The following is a 13333-nucleotide window of genomic DNA, read 5'->3' on the forward strand; positions in this document are numbered from 1 at the left end:
TACTGGACCTTGTGGCTCCACCACGGTTAACCAAGTTAAGATTGTTTCTTTACTCCATGGTTTGAAAATTATTGTCAGTAAAGGCATTGTGGTAGCTATTTTTATTGAACGAGACTCTCTCAATGTTATTAAGTGGCTCGCTGGAGCAACGAACCTCTTGGACTCTTCATACCTTTTGGTTGAAAATCATGGATCTTTGCTATCTCTTGAGCTTCAAGTTTCTTTCTCTTATATCTTTTGTGAAGCCAATGATTCAGCGGATCGACTTGCTAAATATAATGTCTCTTTATTTTATTTGTCAATTTTTTATGCTTTGATTGCAAACATGTAATTGATACTTTTCAGGCACTCATTCAATAATACTACTTAATATCTTAAAAAAGAAAAAGAAAAATGAGTTGGCCAAAACTCGGTATGGATTGATGAGTCAAAGGTATGGATCGTTGTTTTATTGCAGAGAAGCAGAGAATCTAAATACAGGCAGTCATATATGGGTGTTGTTTGGATAAGGTGTCAACATTTACTGTTAAACTAAGGTGTTAAAAGATTCACAATGATTTAAAAATCTATGTTCATCTTTAATTATGAAATTTAAAGCTCTAAAAATATTGTAAATCGAGTGAATCTATAAACACAATTTTTTTGAAAATAGATGGCATTAGTTAAGGACACGGTTTCTATGAGTCCATGGACTCACATATAGAAATGTGACCCCCTTAATAATTTATTTTTGAAATAGAACTTGATCCTAATTTTTAGGGAATATATAATCTTTAACATGGAGATTATTAATCTATAACAATAAATAAATATTAAAAATTGGAATTGGTATTTTTTTTAGAAAATATTTGAACAGTTGATTTTACTTTTTCTTTGGAGGACTATTATTTACAAAAACTGGTTTTGGTAGACGGTGTAGATCTTCGAGCCCGCATAAAAACAGGTGGAGGCTTGGACGCACCAAACAATTTTGCATTAATTAATGTGTTGCGATATATACTATTTTATTTTAATTAAACGAAATCGCAACACATCAAAACAACCTTTTTTTATTTGAACCCCCCTCCCCCCTAATTAAATTTCCACCCCAGCGAGAAGTAAACAATATGCTCCCACTGGAGCACAGTATAAGAGCTGAGCTATCAACATGTTGTCTCGCTTTCATATTTATTTTTGGTTTTAATAATCCTCCTCCCTATTTTCACATTTTTTATCTCTCTCTACAACACTGCAACTGCAATGCTTTGTCCATGGCTCTCTCTTCCTCTTATCCGGATTGGGAGGGTCTATTTTAAAGATTTTGAAAAATTTATAGAAACATCTGCAGTGCTCCCTATTTTTGACCTTAAATCTCCGGCACCTTTTCGTATTTTTTATTTTTTTGTTTTTAATTGAGCAACTTATATACGTCCCCTATCCAACTGTTCATTTTGAATGGAAGGTTAAAATTGTTCTAGTCATAATGCCACTTTGATTTTATTTTTTTGTTTTTAATTGAGCAAGCTGTGTACTTCTTTTTATCCAACTGTTCATTTCGAATGGAAGGCTAAAATTGCCCTAATCATAATGCCACTTTGATTTTATAGTCTGAAAACTATATATATTAAAAAAAAAAAAAAAAAAAGGGATGGAGTCTAAAAAATAACGCTTTAAAATTGGTTAAATTTGTAAACAATAGGATATTAGATTTAGTATTAAACAACTCAAAATTCAATTTTTTTTTTTTGAAAATAATGAACGGCAATCCTTATGCCACGTGTACCCTATCCACATCCAAAGTCTATAAAGAAGTTCTCCCCCTGCAATGATTTTGTACTCCTTCCTGCCTGAAAAATGGCCACTCAACCCTTCAATTCATCTCTCCAGCAGACATTTCTAGGGTTTCATGCTGGCCTTTACCAGAGAACTGGAAACCCTAATTCTTTACTTGCATCAAAGACCTTTAAGAAGGCCTCTAATTTAAATCCTAATTCTTCGTTTCAATGTCGTTTTCGCCAAAGGACCAGAAAGCCTGATTCAACTAAACCAAAGACTGCTAAGAAGGCAAATGTGAATCCTAAGTCTGAGAGAGATAGGCTTGTTCAGAAGCTAGAACAGGAACAGCCCACCACTTGGACCTCTTTACCACTTAAACCTGAGTTTGAATCTTCATTTTCAGATGAAACTCGTAGGAAGTTCAAATCCATTTCTGTTCAAGTTTCTGATGCTTTTCCCTCTACTTCTGGTTCAAAAGATTCCTTTGGTGATTTGTTTGAGGATGTTAAGGAGTTTAGTTTTGATGGGAATTTCAACAGAATTCATCCTACACTCAGAGATTCAAACTTTGCGGAATCAAATGGGAAAGGGAGAAATTATGACGGAGAGACTGATAATTCTTTGCATTTGAAAGGAAAGAACTCTAAAATTGGTGGCACGAGTACAGAATTGGAACAAGAATGTACGAGGTTTGGGGATGGTGAGACTTTTAGGTCTTTAAGTGGAAGTATTGATGGCACCCATAGGAATTTTGCAGGTGCTGTCCATGCATTAGATGATTCAGTGCTTCTTGAATTAGATGATGAAACAAAAGAATTGACTTTAGAGTACGAAGAGAGTGAATCTGATTCGGAGGACAGAAGCGAAAATTGGGTTTCAGAGAGCAATTCAGAGGAGGAATATGCAGAGGAGAAGCCCCTTTTTAGCATGAGTGGAACTTTTTCTAACGAGAACCTCAAATCAGCACACCCCAACATGACATATTCTTCTCACGGAGAAATAGAAGGTTCTGACTTCGAAGACGAAGATGAAGAATTAGGATTAGACTATGGAGAGAAGTTTAGAGTTTTAGAGGAGGATAATGAAGATGGTTTTGAGGAGAAAACTAAGGGAGTACCTGCTGTTATGAGGTGCTTTGATCGCGCAAAAATATATGTGAAAGCTGGTGATGGTGGCAAAGGAGTCGTGGCCTTTAGACGTGAGAAATATGTGCCATTTGGCGGGCCTTCAGGTGGTGATGGTGGTCGAGGAGGAAACGTGTATATAGAGGTTGACGGGTCCATGAATTCTTTATTGCCGTTTCGAAAGAATGTACATTTTAGGGCGGGAAGAGGAAGCCATGGCCAAGGAAAAGAGCAAGATGGGGCAAAGGGAGAGGATGTTGTGGTTATGGTGGCACCTGGTACAGTGGTTAGAGAAGCTGGTACGGATGGAAAAATGGGAAGAGTTCTGTTGGAGTTGATGTACCCAGGACAGAGGGCTTTGCTATTGCCTGGTGGTCGAGGTGGTCGAGGAAATGCTTCATTCAAGTCGGGTACGAATAAGGTGCCGAAGATTGCTGAGAATGGAGAGGAGGGTGCAGAAATGTGAGTCTAAAGCTGAATTTGTTCTTCATATTTCAGGATTCTAGTTTAATTATTTTAGATATCATAATAAAAGTCATTACACAACTGTTTATTTTTAGGTTTTTTGAGGACCTGTAGGATTTTTCTTGAGAAGTTCAGAACCCATATCATAAATTAAAATTAGCTGACTCTAAAGAGATGGGACTATTTCATTTCAGTAATTCAGATAATTTTGAGATTTCTGCAAAAGAGTGTAAGGCCTAAGGGCGTGAATTTTTCTTTTCTCTAAAGTGTTAAACTTGTATTAAGAGTAAGGGTATAAGCAGTACCTTTGGATTTTTAGGCGTCCTATATTTCTCCTGATCTTTAGGTGTGCTATTTTTGTCATGAATTGTTGGAATATACACATTTTAGTGTACCCTTTAGTGGATTTGATGTAAATTCGTGTAAAGTTTTGCCTCCTACTCATATAGATGAATCCTGAGTTCAACTGTTGCAACGTTTCTCAGTTATTCTAGCTTAGTTATGCTTTTCAGAAAGCCCTATTTCTTGGATACTTTTGATACCAACAGGGTTTCCTATTTTTACTTGAAGATTCTTCCATGTGCTTATCCAAACATTATTTATCTGAATGTCGGATTTCACTATTTCTCTGTGTCAGACTCCTTTCACATCTTGTTCCTTCAGCAATGATTTACTCAAAATGGGTTAACGCATTTCTATTAGGTGGTTGGATTTGGAGCTGAAGTTGGTTGCAGATGTTGGCATTGTGGGTGCACCAAATGCTGGAAAAAGCACACTCTTGAGTGTTATCAGCGCTGCTCAACCGACTATAGCTAACTATCCTTTCACGACATTACTGCCAAATCTTGGTGTGGTTTCATTGGATTATGATGCAACAATGGTTGTTGCAGATTTGCCCGGTTTACTAGAAGGTGCACACCTTGGTTATGGATTAGGTCATGAGTTCCTGCGGCACAGTGAAAGATGTTCTGTACTGGTACTTTTGTACTTTTTTGTGTTACTGGTTTTGCTTATTTATAAATTGTTAGAGGCATGTTCTTACTGGTTATTTCATGATTGTTGGGCATGTAATTCTATTGGAAAATTTGTGTAACTTTCTATGTTTATCTAATAAACGCTAGGGGGGAAACCATAAAGCTACCACCAGTTTAAATATCATGAAGATGGCACCAGTTTTGGGTTTGATATACTACTTTAATAACGATCTTTTTCAACTCTTGACTTTTACCCAATAAGTAAACCCTCAAGCAAGACTAAGTATGTGAACTTTGTTTAAGAGAAGCCAAACCTCAGCAACCAACAAATGACACCTGTTCGATGCTGAAAGCAGTTGTAGAGGGACCATAGTGTCTTGTTCCACTGCCCATTTCATCCTCTGCCACTTTTCTTTCTTCTTTGCACTTTCTCTTGACTATCATCTGTTGAAATTGACTCCTTACCCTTTTTGTTCTTTTGATTATTTTTGTGCTTTCTTAAAAGTTTCACATCTTATTAGTGGTGATTGATCGATCTTGGAGTTGGGAGGGTTCTTTAGTTGCTTTTTTCTGTACATTTTATTTTGAAAAATGGATGCAGAAACATAAGTACGGGGGGGGGGGGGATTATATTGGACACCCGAGACAGCATTGTAAATGCTAAATACTTTCAAGGAACCAATGTTGGTTCGTAAAATCTTTTGGATGGGAAGAAGATTTGTAGTTTCCCTAGATGATTTTATTTTGAACATGTATTAGCGTATGAGCATTGTATGTAGTTGATTTTGGGGTGTTATTTATCTTGTCTGATGAGGAGAATGATGCTGGGAAGCTGCCTAACTTGAAATAAGATTATTTTAGAAGTGAGAGACGGTGCTTGTCCTGCAAATTAGTTCTAGCTGCCTCTAGAGAAGCTTTGCTGTAGTAATTTGCATAAATAAGATGTGAACAATCATGCTTTCCTACTGTTATTAGGATTATTTGTGGTTCCAATGGTAAGGAGTTGTTTCAATTTTTTAATTTTTGGGTTGTTTCAATTTTTAAATTTTCTTTTCTTTTCCTTTCGTTTGGAAAAGAATTGAGCGTCATACTTGAAACCTTAATGGTTGAGAAGAAATGATGGACACTGTTGAACTACATTATACCTAGCCTGTTAGAGTTGGCTACTATAGAGCTGATGCTATTGTGAATGGACGATACATTCTCAACTTAGCATATTAATTTTTAAATTTTCTTTTCTTTTCCTTTCCTTTGGAAAAGAATTGAGAGTCATACTTGAAACCTTAATGGTTGAGAAGAAATGATTGACACTGTTGAACAACGTTATACCCATAGCCTGTTAGAGTTGGCTACTATACAGCTGATGCTATTGTGAATGGACGATACATTCTCAACTTAGCATATTCTCAAGAATCTCACTCATCCTCTGGAATGGAATGACCTTATTGCATGAGACATTTAGTTGGGTCATTGTCTCTAGCCTTCATAACAAACCGCGCTTGTGTTGAATGAGGTCAGCATCTCTTGCCTTCCAATTTCTTCCTTTTCAGCTGCAAGTAAGCATGTGCTTTGCGCAAGGGTTTCCTGAGACACCGTATGCATTTTAGTGATTGTCTGTTTTTTTTTGTTTTTGGAGTAATTCAATGGGGATGACGAGCCCCTACCCGTTTTTGAAATCATCAGTGGTTTCTGAATGCGTTAGGTGAGAATGGAAGCCTAGACCTTAGCTGGTGCATTGATTTGTTAAAATTATCATGTTTCTGGCCCTTCAGTTTTGGTTAATTTCTATAAAAGCTAAATTCTAGATGAGTAGCCATGTTTGAATATTTTGTTATCCATGCTATTGTTCTACTGATTCTGAAACTAGTTATTTGTCGAGGATTTTCCATTTTATATATTCAGGCCACTTTAGAAAGGAATAATAGTTCCTGTGATTTTTTTCTTCAATTGCTAGGTGCATGTTGTTGATGGCATGGGGCAGCAGCCTGAGTATGAGTTTGATGCAGTTCGTTTGGAACTGGAATTATTTAGTCCCAAGCTTGCTGACAAGTCTTATATTGTTGCATTTAACAAAATGGATCTACCAGAAGCATCAGAAAAATGGGCCTCATTTGAGGAGAACTTACTTAGTCGGGGTATCCGCCCCTTTTGCATGAGTGCAGCGAACAGGCAAGGAACACATGAAGTGATTTGTGCTGCCCATAAACTATTGAAGAATGCATCGGCATCCGAAACTGAATATCCAGGTTTTTTCCCCTTGTGATTTCTCATTCATCATCATCATCCAAGCCTTATCCTAATTATCTGGGGGGTGGCTCCTTGTGATTTCTCATTAATTTATGATAATTTCTTCAAAAAATTTATCTTGACAGGGGGAGTTGGCATCGCATTTCCTTTACTGGAACCTGTTTTATGCAATCCTTTATCTGAAATGTCCTTGAATTCGGACATTCTTTTACATGACCTGTTCATGTTTATTTGAGCATGTTTGCAGGTCATCTGAAAAGTTTTCTAACTTTCCTGGTTTCTCCGGTGCATGAATTATGTTTTTTCTTTGAGAAGGTTAACCTTAAAATGATAGAGAAACTGGGTTATCCATAGTACGGAAGCTCCAAAGTGCTGATGTATGAATTATGTTTGGAAAAGTACAAACTTTATATTCAGTTGTTCTCTGGAAATGGCAACTGCTGCTGCTGTAGTATTACTCTTTCTACATCAATATCCTAAATTCTCAAGTTAATGGGGCACACCTAAATTGCAGGTTCACAGGACGCCTTAAATTTGAATCATGTAGCAGAAATGGTTAATAGACAACGGAGTGCTCCTATGCAGGAATTTGAAATCATTCATGATAGTGGTTCTAATAGTTGGCATATTGTTGGTGCTGGGCTACAACGGTTCCTTCAAATGACAAACTGGCAGTAAGCCTCAATCCTGATATGCATTTATCCCATGCTAATAAGTTATAATCAGTCAGGACTCTTGTCAGTTTCACCTATTTGTTTTACTTAGTAGATTGTTGCATTTTCCTTTCTTCTATACAGTTTATTTGTGTGCCCTAAGAAGGATCATTTTATGCTTTTTAGATATACTTTAGATGCACTTCATCAAGATCCTTTTTCATTTCACAGTTTTGTTCTGTGTTGGCCATTTGTTATGACTTATGACTGAATAATTTTGTCAATAATTAGTCCTCAGTTAATGATTATAGTGTATGAAATGCTTGAAATAGGTTCCAATCTATCTCTCTATGACATCTGCCTTCTATTTTCTAATAGCATGTCATGTTTTTGGCACTTCTACTTTGCCCAGTGATTTTTAGGGAGCATTGCTTGTCAAAACTTTATTTTTTATGGTTTCACTGTATGCCAATCTGCGCTTATGCACCTCTCCTTTCTGAGATCAGTCCAGTCTGCTTCTTACTTGATTGTGAACTCGCATTTTCAGTTTTCTTGCCAACCTAAGGGTATGTGGGGACAATGAATTGAATGAATAGATATATGAATCCCATAAGATGGTTAAATTCAAAGTTACACAACTCGCTTAGACAAGTCTAGTTCTTAAACCAGTGGACTGAGAAATTTATAGGGAAGCTCGGAAGCTGCATGAAGCAGTTCCTTGTGGCTTTTGTTGATTCTGTGTGGATTTCTTTGAAATGATTGGATTCAAAAGTGATGAGCATGCATATATTACTAGATTATACCTTCTAAATATTGGATAACAGGAAATATTTCCTGTTCAAACATGGCGATGGTAGTGCTGTATGCTTCCCTATAAGTTGGAGCAAGTGCAACTTGACATCCTGCAACTCTTCACAAAAATCTGGTGTCTTTTCCATCAGAGTAATTGAGCATCCTTATACCACACTGATTGTCAAAACCTGCCTTTTTATGTATGATTTTGTTTTGCTTGGGATGCTTTTGGGATAAAAAATTGTGAATTAGCTTTTTTGCTTTTCATATGTGATTCCCAGTCAAACACACAGAAACATCATCACGTACGTACCCATGCCCATGTTCATGTCGATATCGGTATGCATATATGTATATAATATGGTCAGTTTTCATGTATATTCATCTATATACGCCCACATGGATTTGTCTATTTATTCATCCGGGTCGTATTTTTCATGTGCAAAGGTACTCAGAATCCCTTAGGAGGTTCCAGCATGTTTTAGAAGCTTGTGGTGTGAGCAAGGCTCTTACCAAAAGAGGGGTAAAAGAGGGTGACGCAGTGATCATTGGAGAGGTGAAACATTAGAAAGACTTTCTTCATCCGTTTGCCATGAATTACCAATTTGGAAAGTACACATGCATCAGTAAATTAGTATTACCATACGCCAGTGGTTTAGAATATATGTTATGTTCCCCACAAGGGCATTCACTGTTCATACCAAACTTTGGTAGTGAACAGCTTATGCTGGCATGGTGTCCTATATTCATGCATCAATGGTATATGATATGCATAGCCTTAATAATGAAAATGGATTCTTTTGCCTATAACCAGATGGAGTTGGTATGGCATGACTCGAATGGTGCATCTCACCCCACAAATATGTCGAGAAAATTAACTGGAGCAACCAAATGGCCTCAGTGGGAGTAGCTGATTCAGTATTTCTCCCGCCTATTTTCCCAACTGCTGCTCCACCGGAGGTCAGGATTATACCCATTTCTGTTAAAGAATGTTGCTTCTGTGATGAGGTGAACATATATAATTCACCGGTTAGGGCTTGCTTTGTAAGTTTATACCATGAACTGTTTATTGTAATATATATTTTCTTGTGATTTAGATATTCTTTTGAAAAATGTGAATTAATGGAGACAGTTTATGAGGAAATATACCTTGTATTGTATTTGTAATCTTTTTATGTTTTCTCCCTTTTGCTACAGATGGTGTCTTTGAGTCCTTGCAACTACAGGGCATTTTTTGAAGCAACTGACGACTTGTCATGTAAAAATCCAATTTTGTGAGAAAAATGTGGACTGAATTATACTTTGATGATTCATGTCCTCTAAATGCCAATGTAGCCTGAGCCTTTCCATTCAAAATAAAATCTGAGCTGTTCATTGCCCACATCTCATGTACAGTATGCCTTGCGTGTACTTGGTTAACGCCTTTAAAAATTTTAATATTTGAGAGTGAATGGATGTTTGTGTCTTTTCTGTCCTTTATTTAAGGTTTCATCCTCTCGTGCGTGTATGCATGTGGAGTGCGAGCGAGAGAGATGGACTGGAAAATTGTAGAAGTTCAGAGAGAGGGCGTGATACAGAGAAAAACTGAAAAATTGTAAAAGTTGGAGGAAATGAGAAACTGGTACTGGTATGAAAAATTGGATAATTGGAGCATGGAACTCCATAAAGGAAAAGGACCAAATAGAGTTCCACTTAGTTACAATCCTTATGGGCTTTGGCCACTGGGTGCTTATTAGCTTAGTCGTTCAACTCTCCTATAGGATAGATAAAGGATCTACCAATCCATGGTGCAACTCAGGATAGAAAATAAATGTTCTGGGGTTCAAAACTGTATAGGTCATGTAATAATAAGATGGCATAAAAACTAGGAATCAAAGTTAATGGTTGTAGGGTTGGATTTTGTGATTGACTGTGAAGTATTATAGCCTGTGTAGTGGAGTATTATATCCAGTGTTTCAAAACCTGGATGTGTGGGCTGGATCATTCACCCCACGAGTCCGTGTTGGATCGGCCATCCAAATCAATTTGTACCGGAGATTTAAAAAAATGTTTAAAAATAAATAAAATAAAATAAAAATGAAAGTAGTGTTTCGGATTATAAGAAAACATTAGATAAGTTTTAAAAAATAATAGAAAATGAGGGGGTTTAGGGGAACATGCCATGATCCAGGCCATCTTGGAATCGGTTCGTCGGTCCCGGTTGATTTCTATCCACATGGGGAATTTTGTGTTTTAAAATATGGGAGTCTAAAAAGAGACCATTATGTTTTGTAGGTATGGGGTCTTCATGTCTATTCAATGACACTCATACAATCACCCATTTAAAATTTAAAAGGCACGAATGATTGTGATCTTCATGTACAAAAGATGAATGATTTTTTTATAGACAATCCCATTAAACTTTGATTATATCAGTGAATTAAAGTATTTTAGTCTATGGGTAATTTAAATGTGCACTAATATATTAGTTTTCAAGATATAGACATTTACGGGAAAAAAAAAAAAAAAAATCTATATTTAGGTAACAATTTAAATCGCTTGATTTGCGGGGAAAAGTAAGAAGAGGGCCGTGAAGCCATAAGTGATTTCCAATAAATAAATAAAAAATAAGAGGTCGTGAGAGCTGGAGTAGCTCAGTTGGCTATAGCATATGACTGTTAACCACAAAGTCGAAGATTCAAACCCTTCCTCAAGCGCTCTGCCCTTGACCTTTGTTGTTGTTATATTTTTACCTGTGTTTGAATAAGTTTTTTTTGTTTTTATAAAAGTTTATATAAAGTGGTTATATTTTTACCCTGTGTTTGAATAATTTTTTTTTGTTTTTATAAAAGTTTATATAAGGTTGCAAAGCCATGGATGCACTTAAAAAGTTCATCGGAAAAGGTAGTTTTAATGTTGAAAAACCTTTTGATTGATCATCTCTATATCGAGATGTATGATCATGAAAAATAAAAAGATTTTAAGTATCATAAATAGTGCATTTTGCAATGGATGCACTTAAAAAGTCCATCGAAAAAGGTAGTTTTAATGTTGAAAAACCCTTTGATTGATCATCTCGATATCGAGATGTATGACCGGGAAAAATAAAAAGATTTTAAGTCTCATAAATTGTGCATTTTACAATATATTATCTACACCGTTCATTTTCAAAACTTTCATATGTTTATAGATCTACTTGAATTTAGGGAAAATTGCTAAAATTCCCCAAGATGGACTTTTACCTACTTGATACCCCACCTAACTTTTCCTAGCAACTCCTCCCAAAAAGTGATGTTTTCTAGCTAATACCCCTTATACAAAAAGTTTACTTATTTTGGATGAAAATACCCTTCCTTGATATAATAACTTATTTTTATTAGAGAGAGCGGTCTGGCATTTTGAACAAACAGTTCGGCGAATAGGTCGTCAAGTGTTTTATGGTGGCGGTTCGGTGTTTTGAACAAGCAGTCCCGCAATTTTGTTTTGCTAGAATGGGCTATCCGGCGTTTCATGGTAGCAGTCCGACGTTTCATGGTGGCGGTCCAACGTTTCATGGTGGTGGTCCGGCATTTTGAAGTTATGGTCCGACATTTTAAAGTTGCAATCTGGCATTTTGAAAGGGCAGTCCGACGTTTTGAAGTGCGTGAAACTGAGCAGACCAGTGTTGTACTAATGCAGACCGGCGTTTCCTTTTGTTAGGATCCGAAAATGATTTGTCATGTGAAGGGAGGGTATTTTCGTCAAAAAAAGATATAACTTTTTGAGTTAGGGGGTATTAATTATAAACGATCATTTTTGAGAAAAAATAAGTGAGAAAAGTTTAGGGTGCAGGTAGAGTGTGTATATTTTTGGAGCCTTTTAGCAAGTTTCCCTTGATTTAAATTATTCTTAAATTTTAAAAATTTATAATTAGATATAAAAATAGATTTTAAAATAATCTTAAAAATATTTTACATCAAAATTATATACCGGTGCACCTTACTTCCTTACCTCTACATCCGCCAACTGCACATTTAAATAATTTAATATATGGAAGTGAGACATTGGTATATGTTTAAATAAAATAATATATGGAACTTCAACAAAGTACGGTCCCATGGTCTAGTGGTTAGGACATTGGACTCTGAATCCAGTAACCCGAGTTCAAATCTCGGTGGGACCTTGTTTTACCGTTTTGCTGCGATAGAAAACTGGAATTCCATATTCTTAAAAAGGACCAGGTTGATTGATATGTAGAAATGCAGGTTTCTTAATAAAATTCTATTTCAATTATTTTTTAAAATAGATTTTCAGACTTAATTTTCAATGATATGTAGTCCCTAATATGAAAAACTTAATTTTTAATGATACATAATCTCTAATATGGAGATCATGAATATGAAAAAATAAATAAATTTTAAAAGTTTAAAATAATAATTTTAGTAAAAAAATATTTGGAGCATTAGTTTTTCCTTTACAATTTTTGAATGGCATGAGACAATTTTCCATTCTTAAATGATGATAAGTGAGGCAAATTTTGAACTTAACTTTGCTCAAAGAAATTGGTTAGAACTCCATAAATAGTTTGGGCAAATAAAGGGAATAAAGTAAATTGAGGGTTCCATGTAATTTTTCTTTTCTTTTCCTTTAATATCAATCTTGTAACTAGAGATTTCAAAAAAAAAATTTATCTCCTTCCTTTAACTATATGCCGAAATTCGGCAAATGGTTAGGGCTATTAATGGGTGGGGTTACGTCTAGGTTGACAGTGAATTGACCGGATCTTAGGTGGACCAAAACTAGGCCAAAACTTTTGTCTAGTCTAGGTTATTGGACTCAGACCATGGGGTTGGGTCTAATCCAAGTCTATATAAAATAAGTAAATCTATTATAAATAGCATGTAATATATAAAAATTGTTGTACATATTCATATGTATATCTCATATGTATATCTGGGTTGGGTCAAGTCTGGTTGACCATGACCTAGACCTAACCCAACATGATACCAACCCAGGTTGTGTCCATATCATATAGATTTGGATTAAGACCCGACCCACTGAGTCCAATATTTAGTTCTAGACCAAGATTCTGATTAGGTCGATCCAATGTAATCATTAATTCTAAAACTAATTGTTTTGTCATTAGAAAACCTTTCAATTGATCATCTTCCCTTCGATATGTATGAATATAAAAGGAAAATTAAATGTTAAGAATTAATAATACTACATCTTACAACACATTATCTAGACCGTCTATTACCGCGACATTTAAGTATTCATAAATTTGCTAGATATGCAATATTTGAGAAGCTTTCGATTCCATAATAAGGATACAAATATATTGGCAAAATTGCGCAGATATCCG

The 13333-nt window shown here is 35.7% G+C and overlaps 1 protein-coding gene and 1 non-coding gene across 8 annotated transcripts; both read left to right on the forward strand.

Annotated features, from left to right (window-relative positions):
• The first annotated feature begins 1814 nt into the window (after positions 1-1814).
• On the forward strand, positions 1815-9475 carry EMB269 (GTP1/OBG family protein). 7 transcript variants are annotated; one of them, XR_016050051.1, is made up of 7 exons: positions 1815-3341; positions 4047-4320; positions 6273-6564; positions 7080-7239; positions 8458-8566; positions 8825-9054; positions 9208-9475. XR_016050051.1 is itself a non-coding variant. In XM_088859324.1 (6 exons), the coding sequence occupies exons 1-6, from the start codon at positions 1834-1836 to the stop codon at positions 8918-8920; spliced, it is 2439 nt and encodes an 812-aa protein (XP_088715450.1). In that variant the 5' UTR covers positions 1815-1833; the 3' UTR covers positions 8921-9179. The 7 variants fall into 7 exon arrangements, 1 of the variants encoding a protein (XP_088715450.1); XR_016050052.1 differs by having other exon boundaries at positions 8825-9018; XR_016050050.1 differs by having other exon boundaries at positions 8825-8970.
• A 2604-nt stretch (positions 9476-12079) lies between these two features.
• Positions 12080-12151, forward strand: TRNAQ-CUG (transfer RNA glutamine (anticodon CUG)). The gene has a single exon. It is a non-coding gene; the product is annotated as a tRNA-Gln (tRNA).
• The last annotated feature ends 1182 nt before the right edge of the window (positions 12152-13333 follow it).

Source organism: Amborella trichopoda, chromosome 2, assembly GCF_054954075.1.
Source record: "Amborella trichopoda isolate Santa Cruz 75 chromosome 2, AtrichopodaSantaCruz75HAP2 v2.0, whole genome shotgun sequence".
In the NCBI taxonomy this organism is placed as follows: domain Eukaryota; kingdom Viridiplantae; phylum Streptophyta; class Magnoliopsida; order Amborellales; family Amborellaceae; genus Amborella; species Amborella trichopoda.

Coding starts and splice junctions, on each gene's coding strand:
- EMB269 (XM_088859324.1), top strand. CDS start 1,834: ATGGCCACTCAACCCTTCAATTCATCTCTCCAGCAGACATTTCTAGGG. Junction 6,565..7,079: donor ATCCGAAACTGAATATCCAG/GTTTTTTCCCCT, acceptor CCTAAATTGCAG/GTTCACAGGACGCCTTAAAT. Junction 7,240..8,457: donor CTTCAAATGACAAACTGGCA/GTAAGCCTCAAT, acceptor TCATGTGCAAAG/GTACTCAGAATCCCTTAGGA.